General features: G+C 33.7%; 3 protein-coding genes across 3 annotated transcripts in view; 2 read left to right on the plus strand and 1 right to left on the minus strand.

The window, feature by feature from the left end:
• Atx-1 (Ataxin 1) overlaps positions 1-3,987 on the plus strand; it is a 41,181-nt gene extending 37,194 nt beyond the window's left edge. Inside the window, exon 4 of the mRNA XM_068762384.1 lies at positions 23-3,987. Coding sequence (XP_068618485.1) covers positions 23-412 — 390 coding nt within the window. The 3' untranslated portion in view covers positions 413-3,987. The remainder of the gene's footprint in view (positions 1-22) is intronic.
• Positions 3,988-7,254: 3,267 nt separating this feature from the next.
• On the minus strand, positions 7,255-15,001 carry CIAPIN1 (cytokine induced apoptosis inhibitor 1). Its single transcript, XM_068762493.1, has 5 exons — positions 14,707-15,001; positions 14,399-14,628; positions 12,158-12,323; positions 9,001-9,107; positions 7,255-7,428 (listed from the first exon to the last, which is right to left on the minus strand). Exons 1-5 carry the CDS (start codon positions 14,849-14,851, stop codon positions 7,324-7,326), a joined length of 753 nt encoding a protein of 250 aa, XP_068618594.1. The 5' UTR covers positions 14,852-15,001; the 3' UTR covers positions 7,255-7,323.
• A 282-nt stretch (positions 15,002-15,283) lies between these two features.
• LOC137919442 (transmembrane protein 42) lies at positions 15,284-19,255 on the plus strand. Its single transcript, XM_068762521.1, is given in 4 exon segments — positions 15,284-15,449; positions 17,125-17,181; positions 17,183-17,275; positions 19,022-19,255. Coding segments are annotated over 4 exon segments (360 nt in total). The 5' UTR covers positions 15,284-15,365; the 3' UTR covers positions 19,148-19,255.
• Positions 19,256-19,745: the final 490 nt, after the last annotated feature.

Here is a 19,745-nt window from a genome sequence, read left to right on the forward strand (position 1 = left end):
ACAACCGACTTGTACATTCCAGGTGGAGTTAGATTGGACGGTCGACCGACCGTTCTTCGTGTACGGCAGAGGGTGGGCGTCGTGTAAACCGGAGCGTACGTTGGCGCGATATGGACTCCGAGTGCAGAGGCTGCAGGTTGGGGACGTGTGCGTGTCTCTTGTGGCGCGGAACCACGCTGCGGCGGTAAATGCAGGCGTCACCAGCAATCCGGTTGTTTCGAACAGCCTAAGTGTTACAAACAGTATAGGAGTCACGAGCAACCAGGGTGTGACAAGTTCCATCACCACCTGCCTGCCTGCACCACCACAAACACATCCCGAGAATCTAAGCGTGAAGGAAGATGCGCGCAAGCGACGCTGGTCCGCTTCCGATGTGAACGAAGACGACCGTCCGCCGCTGAAAAAACGTTGAGCGTTTTCAGCTTGAAATAGCTCGTTTGAAGAAGATCTAACTCGTGCGATTAATCTCTGTACGGACACTGACTTCGCGTTCCATTTGCAAGAGAATGGAGAAATTCTCTTACGTAAATGTATGGTGAGCTAGACTCATTGCATAGGTAATAGACCGCCCCAGTGAATGTCGCGCGTCTGTGCGTTTGATTCAAAAATGTAGTTTTCACAGCGACCGCTGTTTGTACGCTTATGTTCTATTGGGGAACTCCTGGTGCTTATTTCTATCGGGTGCTTCTATACGCGTTTGTGTATGATATTGTATATAGGATACATAAGTCTATTGTATGTTACACTCCATGACCAATGTTATGTCACAAAAGCGCTGGTAAATTCATATTACGAATGTACTTCGTAATGTGAAAACTTTCGACCACTTACAAAAACTTTAAAAAATATTTTAGTACAAAAAGGTCAGTTTCCTCTAAATCATAAAGTAACGTAACTCACAAAGAAATATTAGGCGGATGTATATAAGAGTAGAATTGAATATTGTTTATTAATAAGGCTTCTTCACATTAAGCATTAAAACATGGAGTATAAATTTTTTAAAGAGCACAAAATAACAACGCGTTAATTAATACCAGATCTTAAATGTAGGTTAGATATTGTGATAACTAATGAGATTTATATCGCCAGTCTACCGTGACACCTGGCAATGCTTGTTCTAAAGAAAAAGTTAAAGGTACAATGAATGTTAGTTAATAGTGCTGGGGTACCGTTCGCTTTTGGCTCGGAAAGATTATCAAAGATTCCGGGTTTCCGAATTACTGAGTTTGTTTCACGCGAGCAGTCTTCTATTTCATTCATCCCACATGGTTGTGACTGCGAACATATCCTGCGACGGCTTGTCGTATTAAATACGTTGCGTTAGATAAGGCGGGCGTTCATGTTAATCCATCTTCGCGCAACTTTCACCACACGGTAGATAATTATTCAGCGAGTACTTAGCGGAACAAATGTAAAACTCTTCTATGAAATAATTTGGTCATATATAATATAAAAGTTGTTGATACCTTTATTGTAAAATATTTATATATGTAATGGTCATGGTTATTAGATGCCATCTCTATTGGTTTTTGACGTCCATGTGTGATACACATAACTTTTCTATGAGAAGATGTATACATAATAAACACACCGTCTGTGATATTTTGTAGGTCAGAGTAGTATGAAGTATTGCTTGAATAAAGAAATATATGTTTTAGAATAATAAGTGCGTTATTGGTAAGAAGTTGTATAGTTACTTATACTCGGAAATAATACGCTGATAACAAAAGAAAAATTTAATACAAATTTAACAAGTAGCAACTGTGATTAATATACATATGTCGTTACGCAAATGACGACACGAGCATGGCCATATCAAAAGTAAATGATTTTTAAATATTATTAAGACATAAGAATGATCTTTAATTTGAAATTATACTTTAAACCTTTTTGTGAAAACGAAAACTGTAGACTCTTAATCGAATTATTATCAAATTAATATTGATTTTATCCACAATTTAATATTTTGCACATAAATTCAATTGGTAAAAGTATGCCATGTTTATGGCAAATGATATTTTTTAATGTAACTTTGAGAATTTTTAAAGTAATAGAATTATTTCACCTTTTGGAAATATGTAATGATCGCGTAGGTAAAAGTAATTGGGCGCGGATTGCACCTACCAAGTATTGTGATTAAACTTGCCAAACTCTAGTGCACTCAGCCCGGCCGATCACAGACACGACGCGGGAACGAACGTAGCTCGATTCGGAGAAGGTTGGTTTCATTGTACCGTAAAATGTTACATGCTTGTTAACTATGTGTTTAACAGTGAGCGACAATCGTGGAGTACGAAATCATCGCCGACGACGGACAGTGTTGTATAAAGTTAATAATTTGTTGTATAATGTATGTAATTCTAGTTTTATCGTTTTTATATTATTATTTGTAATTTTAATGAAAGATCTCATTTTATTAATCGGTATTTTCTAACAAGGCGCTTTCATTAGATCATGACTAAGCCTACCTCACAAACTTTAAGACTAGTGTCTCGCGGAACGACGCCAGGCCTCACGCTAGGCATCCTTCCCTTGAGCCGGTCTCAAACAAGTCGAAGCAAGATCTCAATTTGATGAAAATAAACTTTTGAAAAGACTGGGACGCTTTACTGAATGTTGTGGGATAGTAGTTTCTTCGAAGATATTACTTAAATTATGAGATAGGAGCATTTATTTTGTAAACGGATGCGAGCAGCTCCAGTTCGACAGGATGGACAATCGTTTAGTACAAAATTCGTTACAAAAAGTATTATTTCCCTAAATCCAAATTCAAAAAGTATTAATTTATTTTCGCCATTAAAGGCGATAAAATATTTTTGCGGAAGTTGTTCAAATGCAATAATAAATAGGATATTTTTCATATTATTAATCTTCTTTGCATCTTTATTTCAATAGTTGTTAGCGCAATCGACGATCTTCCGTGTTTTTGATATTAGGATAGATTAAAAATAAATTAAAATATATATATACTTGTCTTTATGACAACGAGATAGCATTTTTTAACTACGTTCTTTAATTGTACATTAATGTATTGTATCATTTCACTTATCTGTTTGGATAAAATTGGTTTTTACTCTAAACATTTTCAAGGGTATGAGAAAAAATTCACAGTGCACAGTTTTGGTACAATAAAGTGTACTTTTCATTATTACTATATTTTAAAGGAAATTTTGTATGAACGGGACATTTATAGTTGCAACATGTTTTACAATTTTCACATTTTCTTAATTTACATTATCGATTTACGACGTATCAATCAAGCAAAACTTAAACTTATATGCATGTTTTCTATTTTTAAAATGTTGAATATTTTATTGCACGTAATGTGGATGCGCGATACATGTTGTGAGTGACTGAAATAATTGCTTCGAATATAATTACATTAATAATAATACTTTGAATAAAGATTCACAATACGAGTATAATTGTTTTGATGTTGCCAATGTTAGGTACGGCCAGTTATGGTTTCCATAGTCCTTAATATTAGTTTACCAACACTAACATAATATACTTTGACACAAATGATTGTGCCATCCTTGCAAACGTCTAGGTAACATATAAGCGGTCAATGTTTATGGTAAGATACTTTATATAATCGCAACAGATTAAATAAGTTTTTCTGTTTGTTTGTATTCTGTATTTCATCATAAAGTAACTTTGATGCTATCTTGAAAACAGTTTTTTCCTATGGCTTCTCGTTTTAACGTATTTGATTCAATGGTTAACGCTGTTTTCAATATATAACCGCCGTAGTGAACAGGAAATGTTGTGTCATCTAATTAATAGATAAATAATTATAAAATTGTTATATGATTATATGACGAATATGGCAAATATATGTATATGTATATTTTATTGTATAGCGGAATGAGTAATATTTCCAAATAAATGTAAATGGAAAATGTGACCGAGATATGTTAAAACTAAGTTAACTGTTTGTAAAAAGAAAGAGAAAATATGTATAATGGAATATTTGCTACGTTATTGTTTTATTCACACTACCCATTTACTCCAAAAAAAAAATATAACGACGGGGGTTTTTCCCGGATAATTAAACTTTTCCAAGTGTTATAGTGATAGCCAGTGCTCATATCATCGGCACACAAATTCACACTTTGACACACGCACGTCTACTGCATTACATGAAGTAGCTTATTTGACAGCTAAGAGCGCCGCAATGCACTCTGCACCAGCGTACGCTTTATTCCCAGTGAGTTTCGTGAAGAGCGGAATCCGCGCAAAATACAACCGCATTTGGCAAGCTAGATACCAAAACTAAGCTAAAGATCGGCACACCAAAGGACTCTTTTAAAACATCTATTCATGATACGGGTACGGGTACTGTAAGTCGTAACTGCAGCGTGTTAAAATAATCGACAAAGACGCTACTCTTGTAACGCCACGACATTATTAGCTTTTTAATACTTACTTTCTTCCCGATTCGAAAAGAAAGACCACGTGGCTCTTTGCGAAAACCTAGTATTTACCACAGTTCAATCTATATGACCACCTCAAAAAAGAATCTAATTTGAATCTTTTGAAGAGCTAGCTCGGCACATTGTTTTAAACCTCAGCCAAAATGTATGAAATGTAATGTCAAATCAAAAGATATCAGTCCGATTAAGGATCGCGAAGTTCCCGTCAAAATATTCATCAAAAGCTAATGATTTTTTTGTCGAGTGGAAAGAATATGAACCATTTCAAGTTATCAGTACATATACTTCAAGTATACATTACTCTACCGTTATTCCCAACTTTTTAACTATAACCATACATAAATTTTATGACTACGACCCAGATTCTAATTACGACTGACTTTTTGGTAGCAACTTGCGTCAACAATTAGACTCAAAGGCAGGTATGGGAAACCAAAGTCTTACTACACAACTCGCCAGAACTCCCATAATTTATAGCTCTACTCGACAAAACGGTCATAATAAATTTAAACGACCTTTGGACTTCACACAGCCCCAATAATATGCCAATGAGCCGTGGATAACTTGCTGAGAGAATTAAGGGTTATATTGCCTGGCCTACCTTGACGATATTATTGTTTAATTAACAAGTCTAGAAGAACATTTACAAAAATTACGAATTGTTTTGGATAGACTCGGAAAAACAAATCTTAAAGTTACTTTAGACAATTGCGAATTTTTCAGAAAGGAAATACTTTTCTTTGGCCGTTTTAATTGTAAAAGGACTAAAATGTGATAACTATAAAATTAAATGTTCTAATTCCAAAACTTGCAACTGTAAAATTTTAAGGTTTTAGTTGGCTGTAACTGTAAATTTATTAAACATTTTGCTAAAATAACCCACCCATCCATTAACTATTTGTTTAATAAAACGAAGTAACACAATATTAACAGAGGAATACAAAAATGCAAAATATGTGAGGAACTCTTCGTTCTGTTTTACAGTTCAGGCTTAAAAAGCAACTCATACTTACTACCGACGCCTCTGACAACGCAATCGGAATGATCTTATCATAGGGTTCTCTGAAAAACGATAAGCCGGAGGCATAAACAAGTAGGACACTTAATGACGCAGCGTCTAGACATAGCACTATTGAAAAGGAGCCAGCAATAGCCAAGGCCGTTCCGTCTATTTATCTATTGGAGAGATTTTGTAATATATGCAGATCATCGCCCTTTGACATTGTTAAATAATATAAAAAATAGCAAATTACACTCACAAGAAGCTAAGACTTGCTGAGTATGATTAGATAGAATATAAAAATCGAAAACAAATCGTAGTTGCACTAGCCTATGCGAAATTAAATAACGTTTCAATAAAAGAAACCTTATTTCTGTATTATATATCTATTTCTATCAAATAGAGTTGCATATTGGTACTCCCCTTATCTCTGTGGGTATCGTAAAACGTCTCTATTCTACATTAATTGAAATTTATAGATAAACAAACTATAAAACAAGTATATAGACGCGGTTTTAGTTATAGCGTGCTCTCACGTATCATATAATCAAACAGTACATAGTACCACATGGTTAACACCTTTTGAAGCAGTATATGGTCATACCGAGGCAAATACTCCAATTAGCGTAAAATGTAATAAAGAATGTAAATAAAATTAGTTCAGGACCATAAAAAGCGTACCAAGTGTTAGATTAGTACATAACAAAAATAACTTTAGAAAAGAAAGAAAAACCTACGGGGTGAGAAGCACCTTAACATACAACTGCAAGATATGGCATATGTCAAGGACATAAATGAATTAAAAATGATGAATTAAATTAGCAAAGATAAACCACGGTTCGGGTTCGATCTAGTGATTCAGACATCAGCAGGCCTGGTCCTTCTACAATAAATTAACGAAAAGCAACAAGTGTCTCCTTAAACAGATTTACGCGGCCCGGCAAGCATTTCTAATCTTATTTTATCGACTTTCTTTCATTTTTTTCTCTCTCTCTCAACTCATTTTATTGAGTAATTAAACTAGTAAATACTAAGTAATTATCCTCGATAAAATGAATTCTAATTAAGGCTTCGGAGGAATCACTATTCAACAGACTTCTATACTTTAGTTTTTGAACTAAAAGGTTGGCTTGATTTCAACGGTATAGTCAGAAATTTTAAGAATCTCAGAGACTTACTTATTATTGCATATTTCATATTCAATGCGTGTACCGCCCTGCGAAGCACCGCCTCTGTACCCCGCAATAGCAAAGCGCAGCGAGGCGGGGCCAAGGAAAAACGAGCATAAACGCCACTGTAGAGTGTGTTGACGGAAAGGAGCGCCTGATACTCCCCCCGTCCCGCCGCGCAATTATCTAAGGCGCGGTATTGCTATCTCGGTAGCACTGTAGCACGTACCTGGATAAACTCACGTAATAGAATTTATCGACTGTCTTTCAGTTTAATTAAATAATGTTATTGTTTAATGACAGTGATATCAATTAAGTTTTAATTAAATAGCCTGTCCATGGCGTTCCATTCTTAAATATATATCCCTTATACTTACTGCATTACCTTTCAGTTAAGACATACATAGGAAAGAAATATATTCACGCGTGCCATAGAGATCGAGCGCTAACTTTTTTTTTATAGTTGTGGATTGTTTTTCATTATGAACATAATTATAACATTCTGTATTGGACTGCGCCTGGCTAATAACAGTTGACAGCGTAGTTTCAGCGTATTTCAGGGCAGTTAAAAATAAAAGGCACAAATGAAAGTAAACAAAAATTTATTATACCATGTGATCACAACATTGAATACTATTTAAATAAAGCCCTTTAGGCAAGTTTAGTGACGAATGTGAAAGCCCAAATCATCCCTTGTGCTATTATGAATTTCCGTAGTTCATATATCCGAGTTAAGATCGAGCATCACTTTTTCTCCTGGCTTGAAAGCTGGCATGCCAAGATACGGGCAGGTGGCACATCTAAACGCATCACCCAGGTAACACTGAAATTATTAAAAAAAAAGCACTTAAATAAGACATACTAGATTCAGCATATTTTTTTATTATTTTTCTACATAGATCTTGGATAGTTAATTTTTTTGCCAACATAACTTTTTTAACGTCAAATTATAATATCACGTATACAAGACAATGATGGTGTAGAAAAACTTGACTTAATAAAATTGTTCAAGAAACATTACATTTACTTAAACTATTGTTTTCCTACCGAGATGAAGAAAGGTCTAAAATTCACAGATAATCTAAAAATGTAATGTTATGATACACAATCGACAAGCTCTTTAGACTTTTACTATTTGTTTGATTGTGTTTGCAGTACCAATATAAAACATAACTTCTATGTGCACTTAAAGGCAACCGAAACATATTTTACTTTTTTTTTGTATTTAAGAAACAAAACATATCTAATTTACAATCCATTAACTTGATTTCTGTTAATTCCTTACAAGAAATAGTTTAATATACTTTCTCATAAAACGAAAATATTAACTCTAAATATAGCAGTATAAAATCCCTATGGATATTGCAATCCTTTACCGGACTTTTTCGTATTTACTTTACTTTGTTCCCTGGGACACAAATATACATCAAGCACACAAAACTAAGGTGAAAAATACTACAACCTGACCAACGAATTAAATAGGAATAAATTAATAGTGAATTTGTATGCTGCGGAGATAGAACTTCATTTCTTGACTTGGCTTTTAAACGAGCATTAGTAGGGTTATTCAAAATTTGGTTAAGTAGGGAAAGGAATTTGGTCGCCTAAGGTGAATACAATGAGATCTCCTTAAAACGGGATGGTTCCGACATTGGATATTAAGAAATTAAATCTTTCAAAAGGGAAACCTCATTTCAGAGATATAAATAGAATACGGATCGCAAAGCACCAACGTGAATCCAATCGGAAATTGTAGTCACATATTTTTTATATAAAAATCTATTATTACATTGTTCAGGGCACAGCTGATCGTTTATTTATTTGTTTATACTTTTTGCTACGCCATAGATAATAACTAAAAAAAAGAAAATTCATATAGGGGTACAAAAGTCGGTCTTATCGCTCGAAGCGATCTATACCAGACAACCTTTGGATGGAGATGAGAGACATGAAGGAGAGGGCATTTAAAACTTAAGGTCTCTAATCAGTGGGTAGCCGGTGATGGTATATGCGATCTGAGACGAGGTCGCTTACGACAGGCCTTATAAGAAGGCTCAAGGTGACCCAGAGCGTAATAGAACGGACTATGCACGGAGAAATCTAATCAGAAATGTGATCCGCAGAAGAACCAATGCCACCGATATGGCTCGAAGAAATGCTCGTTTGAAGCATGAAGCACATCGCTCGTAAAACCGATCGCCGTTGATTCAAACGGTTCTCGAGAGGCAACCACGACCCGGTACAGATAAGTTCTAGGGACGTCACAGGATGCGGGCAGCTCAAGACCGGTCATCGGGGCGATCTTGGAGGGGGGGGGGGGTTCAGTGGGCCTCTATCGCCTGATGATAACGATGAATGAAAATTCAATTCGTTGTAGAATAAATATATCACTCACGCTTCCGCAAGAAGATTTAGGTGTGTCTTTAGTTTCTCCTCTCAACTCTTCCGCCAGGCCGCAGCTGCAGTCCGCACACGCCTTTCGTTTCCCGGTTGTGGAGCAAACTGAAAAATACAATAATACACGTCCTTATTGTGGCGGTCCACTTTTTCATAATAAGTCCTTTAAAACATCAGGCCTGATACTGTAGATGTAAATCCTTTATAATCCTATGTAATCTTATATATTTAGGTGTAAAGCTATAAAATAGGTGAACGAATCGCTTATTTTGTGTCCATTAATTAATGGTACACCATATCCAAAAATCAATGTTCCAGAAATAACAAATAACGTTATTGAAATATAGAGTAGAAAAAACGGTTTAAAAATTAGTTATTATAAAATTATTTATTAAACATATTAAAATTAATTGTTGTTTACTGTGTTGCCGTGCAGATTTTGTACTGCCTGATGTTATGGACTTGCCGTATTCCAATAGAAATATTTCATATTGTATAGTGATCACTTTATAAAGAATGTAATGAAATAAATGTAAAAGTTTTTAAGCTTTTCGCTGACAATACCTATAAACACTCATCATATGAATTAATTATTTCGGTGTAGTAAAGCAGTACTAGTTAAAATGAATCCTTATGCATGCTTATTTTATGTATTTATTCAAAACCGTTACGTGACTCATTGTATTGTAGATAACAATGATACCAGGTTGTTACACGATTTTTAAACAGGTAATTATAATTAATGAAGCATTTAGTAAAGAGACAGGTATTTCAAAAATTTATTAAATCTATTTAAAATGTTATTACAAGAAATTTTAACACTTCTCATTTTACTTAAATATTGGTCGGCTACAAGCTTCAATTGACTTAAGTTAAAGTCAATATAGCTTTATTTTGTGATATCATTACAATCATGAAGAATTGTCTGCTTAAAATTAAGTTTACGTTAGTTCGCAAAGCGCCACCCACGGAGAGCTGAGATCTATATGGTGAACATACTTTGAAACAGAGTAATATGTCTCTTGGTTAAGCCTCTGCTTATAAATTTCTTAAATTTACTCACGACACCTGGGGGCTGTGTCAACCTAGCCGTCAGCAAGCGCGGGCGGTCAGGAGAAACCCGCGTCGCTCCCGACCGCCGAGTAGTCCTCGCTTCGCACAACTTACACTTCATTACAGTCACTACACTGTATACCTTACACGGGTACAGTCAGGGTACAGGGTACAGTCCCTCTTCACGCGTACGTCTGCGACGTATCTGGGATACGATCGCCTAGCTTAAATGTTTGACTCGCGGCCCTCCTATTTCCTCGGACTCAAAATCAATATAGCTGCACAAAACCTAAGCCGGCTACTAGCATAACGTCAATCACATCAAATGCAAATGATTGAGACACTTTATTGACCCTAATAGCGGGTAAAGCAAGTTTAATTTTATTCCTTAAATTACGTTGATGAAGATCAAAATTTCTTAATAATTTTTATGTACATGCATTGGGTATAAAGGTTACACGCACAATCAAGTTAAATTGTTCGGGGATTATTATCTTTCTTCTACTACTTCTCGTAATATGGTACGATTTGATGGAGAAAGATAATAATGGTTACTGGATATGTCGGGTAAAATATGACAACCATTAGTTTTTTTTTCTACGTATATTCAATCTTTAGTGATATCGGAATAAAAAAGCGCCGCGTAGGTCATGTACCCACAAGGTGGATCATCTACCCAGTTAAAATGGTCGAAAAAAGCGGTACGCAAGACGTTTCTAACCAGTCCTATCCAAAATCTATGGGAGAGGCCTAAGAGTGAACCTGCAACGGCAGGAATGATGGTATATAAGATGATCTATAATGAGCCAACACTTGAACTCTAGGCATCCGAACATCCGATACCTGCTTAACGTCTTTTATTGGTCATTATCGTCATAAATATTAGCAGCACCGAAACCAGTAAACAAAATGAACAATAAACTTAATAAAACAGTCAGTTAACGATGGCTTTAACCATATCAACGGCAGATATTATATCGCCCTGCGGTTGCGGTTAACAATTCGCCGGTTTCGGCCACAAACACCCACAACAAGGCATAGGCCTCCTCCAAAGATATATTATGGGGGATTATACTTTAATTGCCACACTCGACAGGCGGGTTGGCGATCAGTCTGGTATTATGAAACAAACAGGACACTCCGCTACCCATTGTCTAAAAACTTTTTAAAAAGCAGTGGCAACCCTATTTAATTAATGAACAAAATGTGAATTATATAAGTTTGTATCCTCGCAATCAAGCCCGCGACCTATGATCGCAAATCTCAATCCTTACCACTGCGCTGCCATTGCCATCATTAAATGAATAAATTTTAATAATAATATTTGTTATCACATTACATACTTAAAAGTTCGCATTAAAAATATAAACAATAGTTAGAAATATTATCTAGGTAAGTTTGGGCAAGAAGCTACTTTTTACTTTTAAGCAAAAAACATTACTCTTAAAACTCTAGTCGTAACTAATTATAAAAATGCAATTATAACGGCGAAAGAAAATAGTTCTGATTTCTATACACGCCATTATTTGAAACCACAGAGCACGCAATAGAGGCAAAGACGTTTAGCGACTATTATTCAATAAAGCCGTTGACCTTACACTGGCCACTGCCTCGTTCGTATTGGAACACAAAACCTTTACGTTCGCTACACAAAACGTCTAACTAAATAATAATCTAAAAAGGTGATATGACAAATACATTAAATGATAGCAATATAGATAGTGTAAAAATATGACAAATGTTATCTGCGCCAATGTTTTCTTAGTGTAAATTTTTTAATACGCTTTTAAATGTTACATTCATGACAAAATTAACAAAGTATTCCATAAATCAACGTCAAACCAAAATAATATGGTGAGTTTGATAATGGCAACCTCGGAAAATATAATTAATGAAAAAATCTTTAAACAACCATTTTTTTTAACAAAAAAAAAAAGAAATTGCTGAAGTCTAAAAATATTTTTCCTGAATGAGCAACTACTAGGTAGTATCATCATACTAAGGCCTGACATTGATTTATGGACAACTTACATTTATTAATAAACCATGTCATTCTTGGTATAAGAAATGAAAAAGAATAACAATTAGGATGCTTCACTCACCTCTTAGAGACTGCTTATCAGGTTTCTTTAAATCATCTTCATCTAAGAGTTGATCTGCATCAATAATGTCATCATCATTTGCTCCTGACCACACCTCTTCAACGGTGTCATCTAACTTCCAAACAGCTGGTTTTTGTCCAAGTTTAAGAGAGACTTTGGAACCCACCTGTAATGTAGCAAAATAATATTGTTATTATTTAGTTGTAAGAGTTGATTGAATATAGGTGTATTAGTTTTAAAGTGTATAATATATACCTTATTATTTAGTAAATAGTAAATTCCTGCTAACTAAATATTAAAATTAGATGTCATTTATTATCTTTCCCTGCAAATTTTGTACTGCCAGAAGTAATCGGCCCTTTGCATTCCAAAAAATAAATAAAATATTTATGAGTGAATATAGAATAATTTGAAATAGATACAAAATCTTTAAAGCTTTTTGCTGATAAATGCTATACCTTCAATCCTTCAAAGCCTTACACACATAAACAATCAGCCAGTATATGTACTATCAACTGAAAAGATAACTTTAAGCCTTTTATAGATTTATTATACTTATGGCCCTAAGGTTCCCAATGAAAAAACATTATTAAAGGCCATTAATATCTTAGAGAAAATAACAGATTAGAAAGGAAAATGTAGTGTGCAGTGTGTGTGTAGTGTGCATATTTTTCACTTATTTTTACTAATTGTCATGTTCCAACAGTGAAAATACACCACATACTTAATATCTTCAAGTTTATCAGAGTTAAAGTAACTAATGCTTAACTTGACAAGTAAAGCTCCTACTAGACTAGCCTACATAGACTTAACTTCTCCACATTTATCACAGAGAATACTTTCTTTGATGTCAAATAATACAACAGAATGACTACTTAAAAGAACTTTATCAAAAATACTATACACAGTTTTTTGAAATTACATACTTTATTTACCACTAACAATGGCGTACCTAGAACTTTTGCCGCCCGGGGCGATCTCCAGTTTGCCGCCCTTTCTGTTATAAGTCAATCAAATAGTGGTTTTTATAAATTAATAAACAAATAAATAATTTACACATAAATAAATTATTAAGTTATTTAATAAAAATTAATTAATACCAGAGTAAATTTTTTTGGACATATTTGTGTGCACTCGTAAATATATTTATATAATATCTACTCTTCTAGCTTTCATACTAGAAAAATCGAGTATAATGCTCTCAAAATTTATATTATTTGTAATTTCTTGTTCTATTGACAATATTACAAGATTTTGTAGTCTTAATTGACTCATTGTAGAACGAAGATAATTTTTTATCAACTTCAATTTTGAGAAGCTTCTTTCGCAACTAGCGACACTGATTAAAATTGTTAAAAAAATTCTTAACAAAATTACAATGTTGGGAACAGAATTTTCCAACCTATACTGCTGAATATATTTTAGCAGATCAAGAGGGCCCTTCTCACCGTTTTTCTAATGTTTTGCCTCTTTTTTTAGTGAAGGTACGGCCATAAAAACTGGATCCTTTTTCTTTCAATATGGAGCTGTTCTTTATCAATATAAATCAAGTCATTTATTTGACATTCAAATTCTTCATTTAGTACACATACACAAATATTTTCTTACAAGGCCATGCAACTGATCAAAGCGTTCTTTTATTTCCTTTATATTTCTGTCCATAGATGAAAACATTTCTCTTCGTACTTCTTCTTCTAAGGATAGCCCAACGTCTCGTGAATTTTCCCCACTCATATTTTTTCTCCTTCTAACTCGACGCTCAGTCGATATCTACAACTCTTACAAATTATTTTGGCTGCTATCATAGCGTTTTGTACCAGCGTATCTCTTTGTTCCATGAAATGTGTTTGCATAGAATTGAGTAATATTCCAGCATCTTATCTCGTTTTACTATTTTCTTCTTCTAATAATCATAATAATCATATATTATTCAAGAAAGAAAATAAATATGAAATGAATAAGTTGGTTTTTACAACTATAAGTAAATATAAAAAATGCCGCCCCTAGGTAAGTACCTCCCGGTGCGGACCCCCCCCCCCCCTAGGTACGCCACTGACCACTAATAAAGTTATCAATTATCACTACTCTGTTACGGGAAGTATTTAAAAAAAAATTCAATACCAATACAAAAAAAATTGTGAATCATCTAGACATTTGGAATGTATACACTTTTTATAGTGATATTTTTTTAAATGATTGCAATAATTAATGTGTAAACAATTTTATTTAAAAATTACATACCTCAAAATTAGGTTTGTCTGCAGTATATAGGTTGTCAGCGCCTTTTGTAACATTAACGAAACCATTGAGTTTTAATGCACTAGTGATGTCCAATTCGTCTTTTAAAATTAACCTACCACTGGGCTTTAAGATCTTTAAGAATTTGGCTAGTAAATTATCATTATGTGCGACTGAGTGTGGTGGAATAAAATTAGATAAAACAACATCAAGGGGTGACTTCGGACAGAAAGCTGAAACATAAAATGTTGTGTAATGTGCAAAATGATTGAAGAATCAACAATTTCTCATAGTTTTAAGTTATAACTTACAATCATTTATATTTGAGGAATCTTCATGAAATACATTCCCGTTTACAGTGAAAGTTTTAGTGTCGTTAACAAAATTTGTTATGTCATTTTCTTTACTGTGATTCGAAATTATTAAAACACAATCCCCCTTTTTTAAAAATTCCATGTTGAGGTTTTTTATTATTCCGCAATTATGAATCGTTATTAAGATAACTGCACAAACTAACTATCGAACAACAGTTTACACAACTGTGTACACACAAAACTTCACAATTAATGAATCACGGCACAGCAAAGAAAATTACAAGTTAATGAAGCGCAGTCTGCTGAAATAAGCAAAAATATGTCAGATTGACAACCTCCTTTAATAGACAATAAAGGATTTAAACACGGTTATTTTAAAGATAGTTACTTTTATTTATTATATAATTACAATACTTATCAATAAACCCTAATGTGTTTAATTTTATTTAATAGACTCTTTACAACATTTTTATTGTAAACATCAAGTAATATTTTTGTCATTCTGTGCACTGACATTTAAATTGGCATTGACATTGCATGATAAATTTTACAAAGATGATCTATTTCAAATGTATAATCTTTTGATTTGATTTCTAAATTTATAACACTTACAGCCATTTCGTATGTTTCTAAAAACTTATTAGATTTACAAAAATATGATATCTGAAGCTTTTGTAGCTGGCGTATGGGCGTCAATAGGCAGTTCCTTGGGTAAATTGTCTGGAACGCCAAATGTGGTAGTAAGTAACAAAAAAAAGAAACATAGTTTAAATTTGGTGCGGTGTTGTACACATCCAGTACTAATAGAATACCGTGAGATAAATCGAAAATATAGTCTGTAATATTTACATGCCGAGAAAGGGTAGGCTACGTTATCTACAGACAATTCGTTTCCTAGCAGTGTATATAACTGATCCACAAGTTTCAATAATAAATCTAGTTCTTTATAACCCCTAATGTACAGAACACAAAACTTCCATAATGTCCAAACAATTCTCATCTAGGCAAATAAAAGCACACTAATTTTTGAGACTGGGAAGCCCTACCCTTGACTTTAGAAAAGAACTATTTGTTTTCCTTTAACATGAACCTTGTTATGTTTATCTAATTTAGAAAATTAAGGATTATAACTTTCAAACCTTGAAAGTAAATTCATGAATTTTATTAGTTGAATAAAAAAAATAGAGTATGTCACTTTTCATATATATTCGCATATATTAAAAGGATTTTATAATAAAATACCGTTTAAACTTGAGATTAACTAGGTGATCAGTCACCATTATATCTTTACCTAATTCTTGTATTCCAACAGTATAATACAAGTATTAGGATATACAAGATGCATGAGCTAGAAGCTATTGATTATTGTTCTTATAAAGTGTACTAGCCAATATCTCAAGGTTAATAAACTAGTGGTACTTTAATATTGTGCACACTGGTTACTATTTATTTTTATATGAAACCTTGTAACAACTGCCTTAGACCCATAGCATTTAATATTTGTGTTAATTAAAAGAAACATGTCCCTTTCATATTTAAGATTTAAATAAATAGTACCAAAGCGAGTTTGTTTAAACTACAATATAAAGTCTAAAGCTCATCATAGTGACAATGCTAGTCATAGTCAAACCAAATCATACTTACATACAAACAATGATTTTAATGCATTTTTCTTTAGAAATTCTGAGTTTGTATTTATGTGATAAATAATAAATATTTAAAAGTGATCACTTTATTTACTGATTTATTATCTTAATAATATCATCTATTGGCTATAAAAAGAAGTTTTCTACACTGAAAGACTCAAAATGAATGTAGATTCATTGTAAAATATAACATGCTGGTAAAAAATATTTTATGTTTGTATATTTACAATAGCTAGACAAAGGTTAAAACTTACCTCATGATTTGTATAGGATAATTTTTCAAATCCTTTTTTTTCCCTTATAGAAAAAAGAGAACCCAATGATCATATTTTCATCATTTTGAAAAAAGTCTCCAAAAGTTTATTCTGTGCTTAGCAACACATTATGGCGATTATTTTTTATTTACACTATATATAGGTTGATTGGCTATAAATGTAAAACCGAAGATGTGAATCTATAGCTTATTTGCCATCAATTAAAGTATCGTAAAAACTTATGCAAGTATCATTGGTTTTAGAGACTGTATAACTTAATGATAATAAGGTAATAATTTGAATTTGAAGAATTGGAATTACTACACGTAAAAATTGATTATTGTTACTATATGTTTCTACAGACTGATAAAATAAAAGTAAATTAATGTAACTTGTGTGATCATTGAACAAATGTGTTACACATTCACCCCATTTCAAGTACATATAAGCAACCACCCTGTACGTAAATAAATTTAAATATGGGTATAAAATAGAACTTGTTCTGACTTGTTCAGGGTGACAGTTATGTGATATGGGCTTTGCTGCTAGTTGTAATGGTGATGTGCAACACAATGGGGGTGCCGTTATTATTTAAGATCTCTGGATGCATCCTCGAACTCTGTTGCGCCTACTGTCATATCATCAGCGACGAGCTACGTATTATCTGTAAGCATGAACTATAGTTTTGTTTTATTAATTGTTTAACGTTGTTAATGTAATACTTATGAAGTGAATTTATGTATTGTGTGTCACGTATTTTTTGTGCGTCTTTGTGGTTGCTATGAAACTCCAGAAATTACAGGCCTGTTGCTGTCCAATATCTATCATCTGTTTAATAATTTAAAGTCTACTATTTACTAGTGGTACTGGGCACATAGCGAGCAGAACAAAAGACCTTAAGGTTCTGAAGCGGAAACCACGGATCAGCAAGCGCAGCATAGGACGTCCTCCTCAAAAGTGAACAGACGTCCCTCTTAAGGTCGTCGGAAGTCCGCTTTCTACTGGTCCTATTGAAAATTGATGGAGAAAGCCATCAAATAGTAGACGTCATATAACTGAAATAATTAAGTAGATGATCCATAATAAGCAAGCATTTGAACTCTAGATATCTGAAGATCTTTACTTACCATCTTTCGTTGCTCATTTTTGATAAATGTATACAGCACCCAAATCCAACAACATCGTAAACAATAAACTAAAAAAAAACTTGATCAGATCGTTGGTAGACGCTGGATGCAGTGCGCTTCCAGCAGTGGACGTCCTACTAGCCTAGTAGAAAAGAACTGGTTTACGACTAAATATCGAAAGAATATGACCCTAACAAAACCGATGTCTTCTAGCCTATATAAGGTTGTGTGGTGTATATGACCACTGGGTTGTGGGTATGTACTGACTCACAGTGTGAAGAAGCTTACGTTTCAACAGTTGGAGTATTTCAAGGATAACAATAAATGTTTCATTTTGTATGTAAATATTAACGCAATGGTCCAGCTGGAACTGCAATATCTGACGTTGAGCACATGTAAATACTTTAAGCGCTGCATAACGGTTTCATCGAATTATAGCAGGATATATTGGTAAGAGTATTGAAATTGACAGACAAACAGTATACCCGAGTCACACAAACGCGCCACATAAAGTTCAATTGGCCCACGTGAACGGAGAGAACTGGTAGTGGGAGAATTTAACATTATAGCCAAGGCTAACAGCGCCAATGTCTAACAGATACTAGAGAGGATGAGTCTAGTAAAACCGAGCCCGGTAAAAGCAAAACATTGAGAATGTTTTTTTTTTCATTCTCCTCCGGGCAATACGGTATCTTGCGAAGATTAGATACCCTCGAATAACATAAAAAAAACACATTCAAATATTAATTATTAAAAACTTCATCTTCCGATTAAAACTGAAAACATAGTTTATAAAGTCCAACCCCGAAAGTTCCTGAAAGCATGTCTATCTTAAACTGTCTTTACTAATTGAAACATAGGGCTTGAAATAAGGAGCTGGAATGAGTAATATATATATATTTTTTATAAAACAAAATTTTCTTTCTGGTGACATGAAATACAAATAAATATATGCACTATACAAAAAGCATTGACCATACCGTAGACAGATAAAGTAATTATAGTGCTGCTGAAACCACCGTACCCCGCCTTACACTGACGCCGTTAGACGGCACGAATCCCTCCGTTTCGCCGCGCGCATACCTAAGGCGCGGCTCAGCGTTTTCGGTAACACTATATAAACTCACTTTGCCAATGTGAGAATTACCTTGCATTAAGGGGAGTACTTCAATTAATATAACCAGCATAGATAGTTTACAAAAATGTAACAAAATTTGAGGGAAACCTATTTTAAATTGTAGCGTAAATAAAATTAATGACGCAAATAACACGGAATTTTTTTCAGGGCGTCATTGGCGTTACTGTGTTCGACGAAGGCGCGACGATGCGGTGGTGGTTGGGTGTGTTTTTCATTGTGATGGGACTGGTATTAGTGGCACGCCCTCGCGGAAATAAAAAGCACGATGAATAATGAACGTATTTTTTAATATTAGTCAAGTGTTATTTGTAAATATTTAGATTATAATTTTAAAAATACCTTGTCCTGCTGAACGCCTTTCGCCTATTTTTTTTAAAGATCTGAGGCGTTTTATCCGAACAGAAAAAAACGCTTCAGACTTGATAAAAATCAACATTGACTCAACTGTCAATAAGAGAATTAAGTTGAATAAAGAAATATTGAATTTACTAACTCGCTGACTCGGCGAACTTCATTCCGCTTAGTAGTCAATGAATAAGTAGATTTCGAATTTAAAATTTAAACAAAATTTGTTCACGGTTCACAGTTTTGTACACGACTAGACTGTATTATTATGTTAAATTTTCTAATTGATGAACATCTAATTTTATATATTATAATATGTTATATGTATTTGTAGTCTTTATATCTAACTAAGCGAAAGTGTTAATAAAAATAAAATTTCTATTGTTAATAATGATAAATCACGGGGGAAAGAGGGTAATTCGAAATAAGACAAAACTTGTAAATGGTTAGGCCGTGGAATATCGGACGGGGATGTGATGTAACAGGTCTAAGATTAACTTCAATATTGTAATAATTTAATAAATAA

This window comes from Battus philenor, unplaced genomic scaffold, assembly GCF_028537555.1.
Source record: "Battus philenor isolate CCGP_79_NKW_IND1 unplaced genomic scaffold, ilBatPhil1.0.hap1 SCAF_16, whole genome shotgun sequence".
Lineage (NCBI taxonomy): Eukaryota > Metazoa > Arthropoda > Insecta > Lepidoptera > Papilionidae > Battus > Battus philenor.

Coding starts and splice junctions, on each gene's coding strand:
- CIAPIN1 (XM_068762493.1), bottom strand. CDS start 14,851: ATGGAATTTTTAAAAAAGGGGGATTGTGTTTTAATAATTTCGAATCAC. Junction 12,324..14,398: donor CAGACAAACCTAATTTTGAG/GTATGTAATTTT, acceptor GCTACATTACAG/GTGGGTTCCAAAGTCTCTCT. Junction 7,429..9,000: donor CTAAATCTTCTTGCGGAAGC/GTGAGTGATATA, acceptor TAATAATTTCAG/TGTTACCTGGGTGATGCGTT.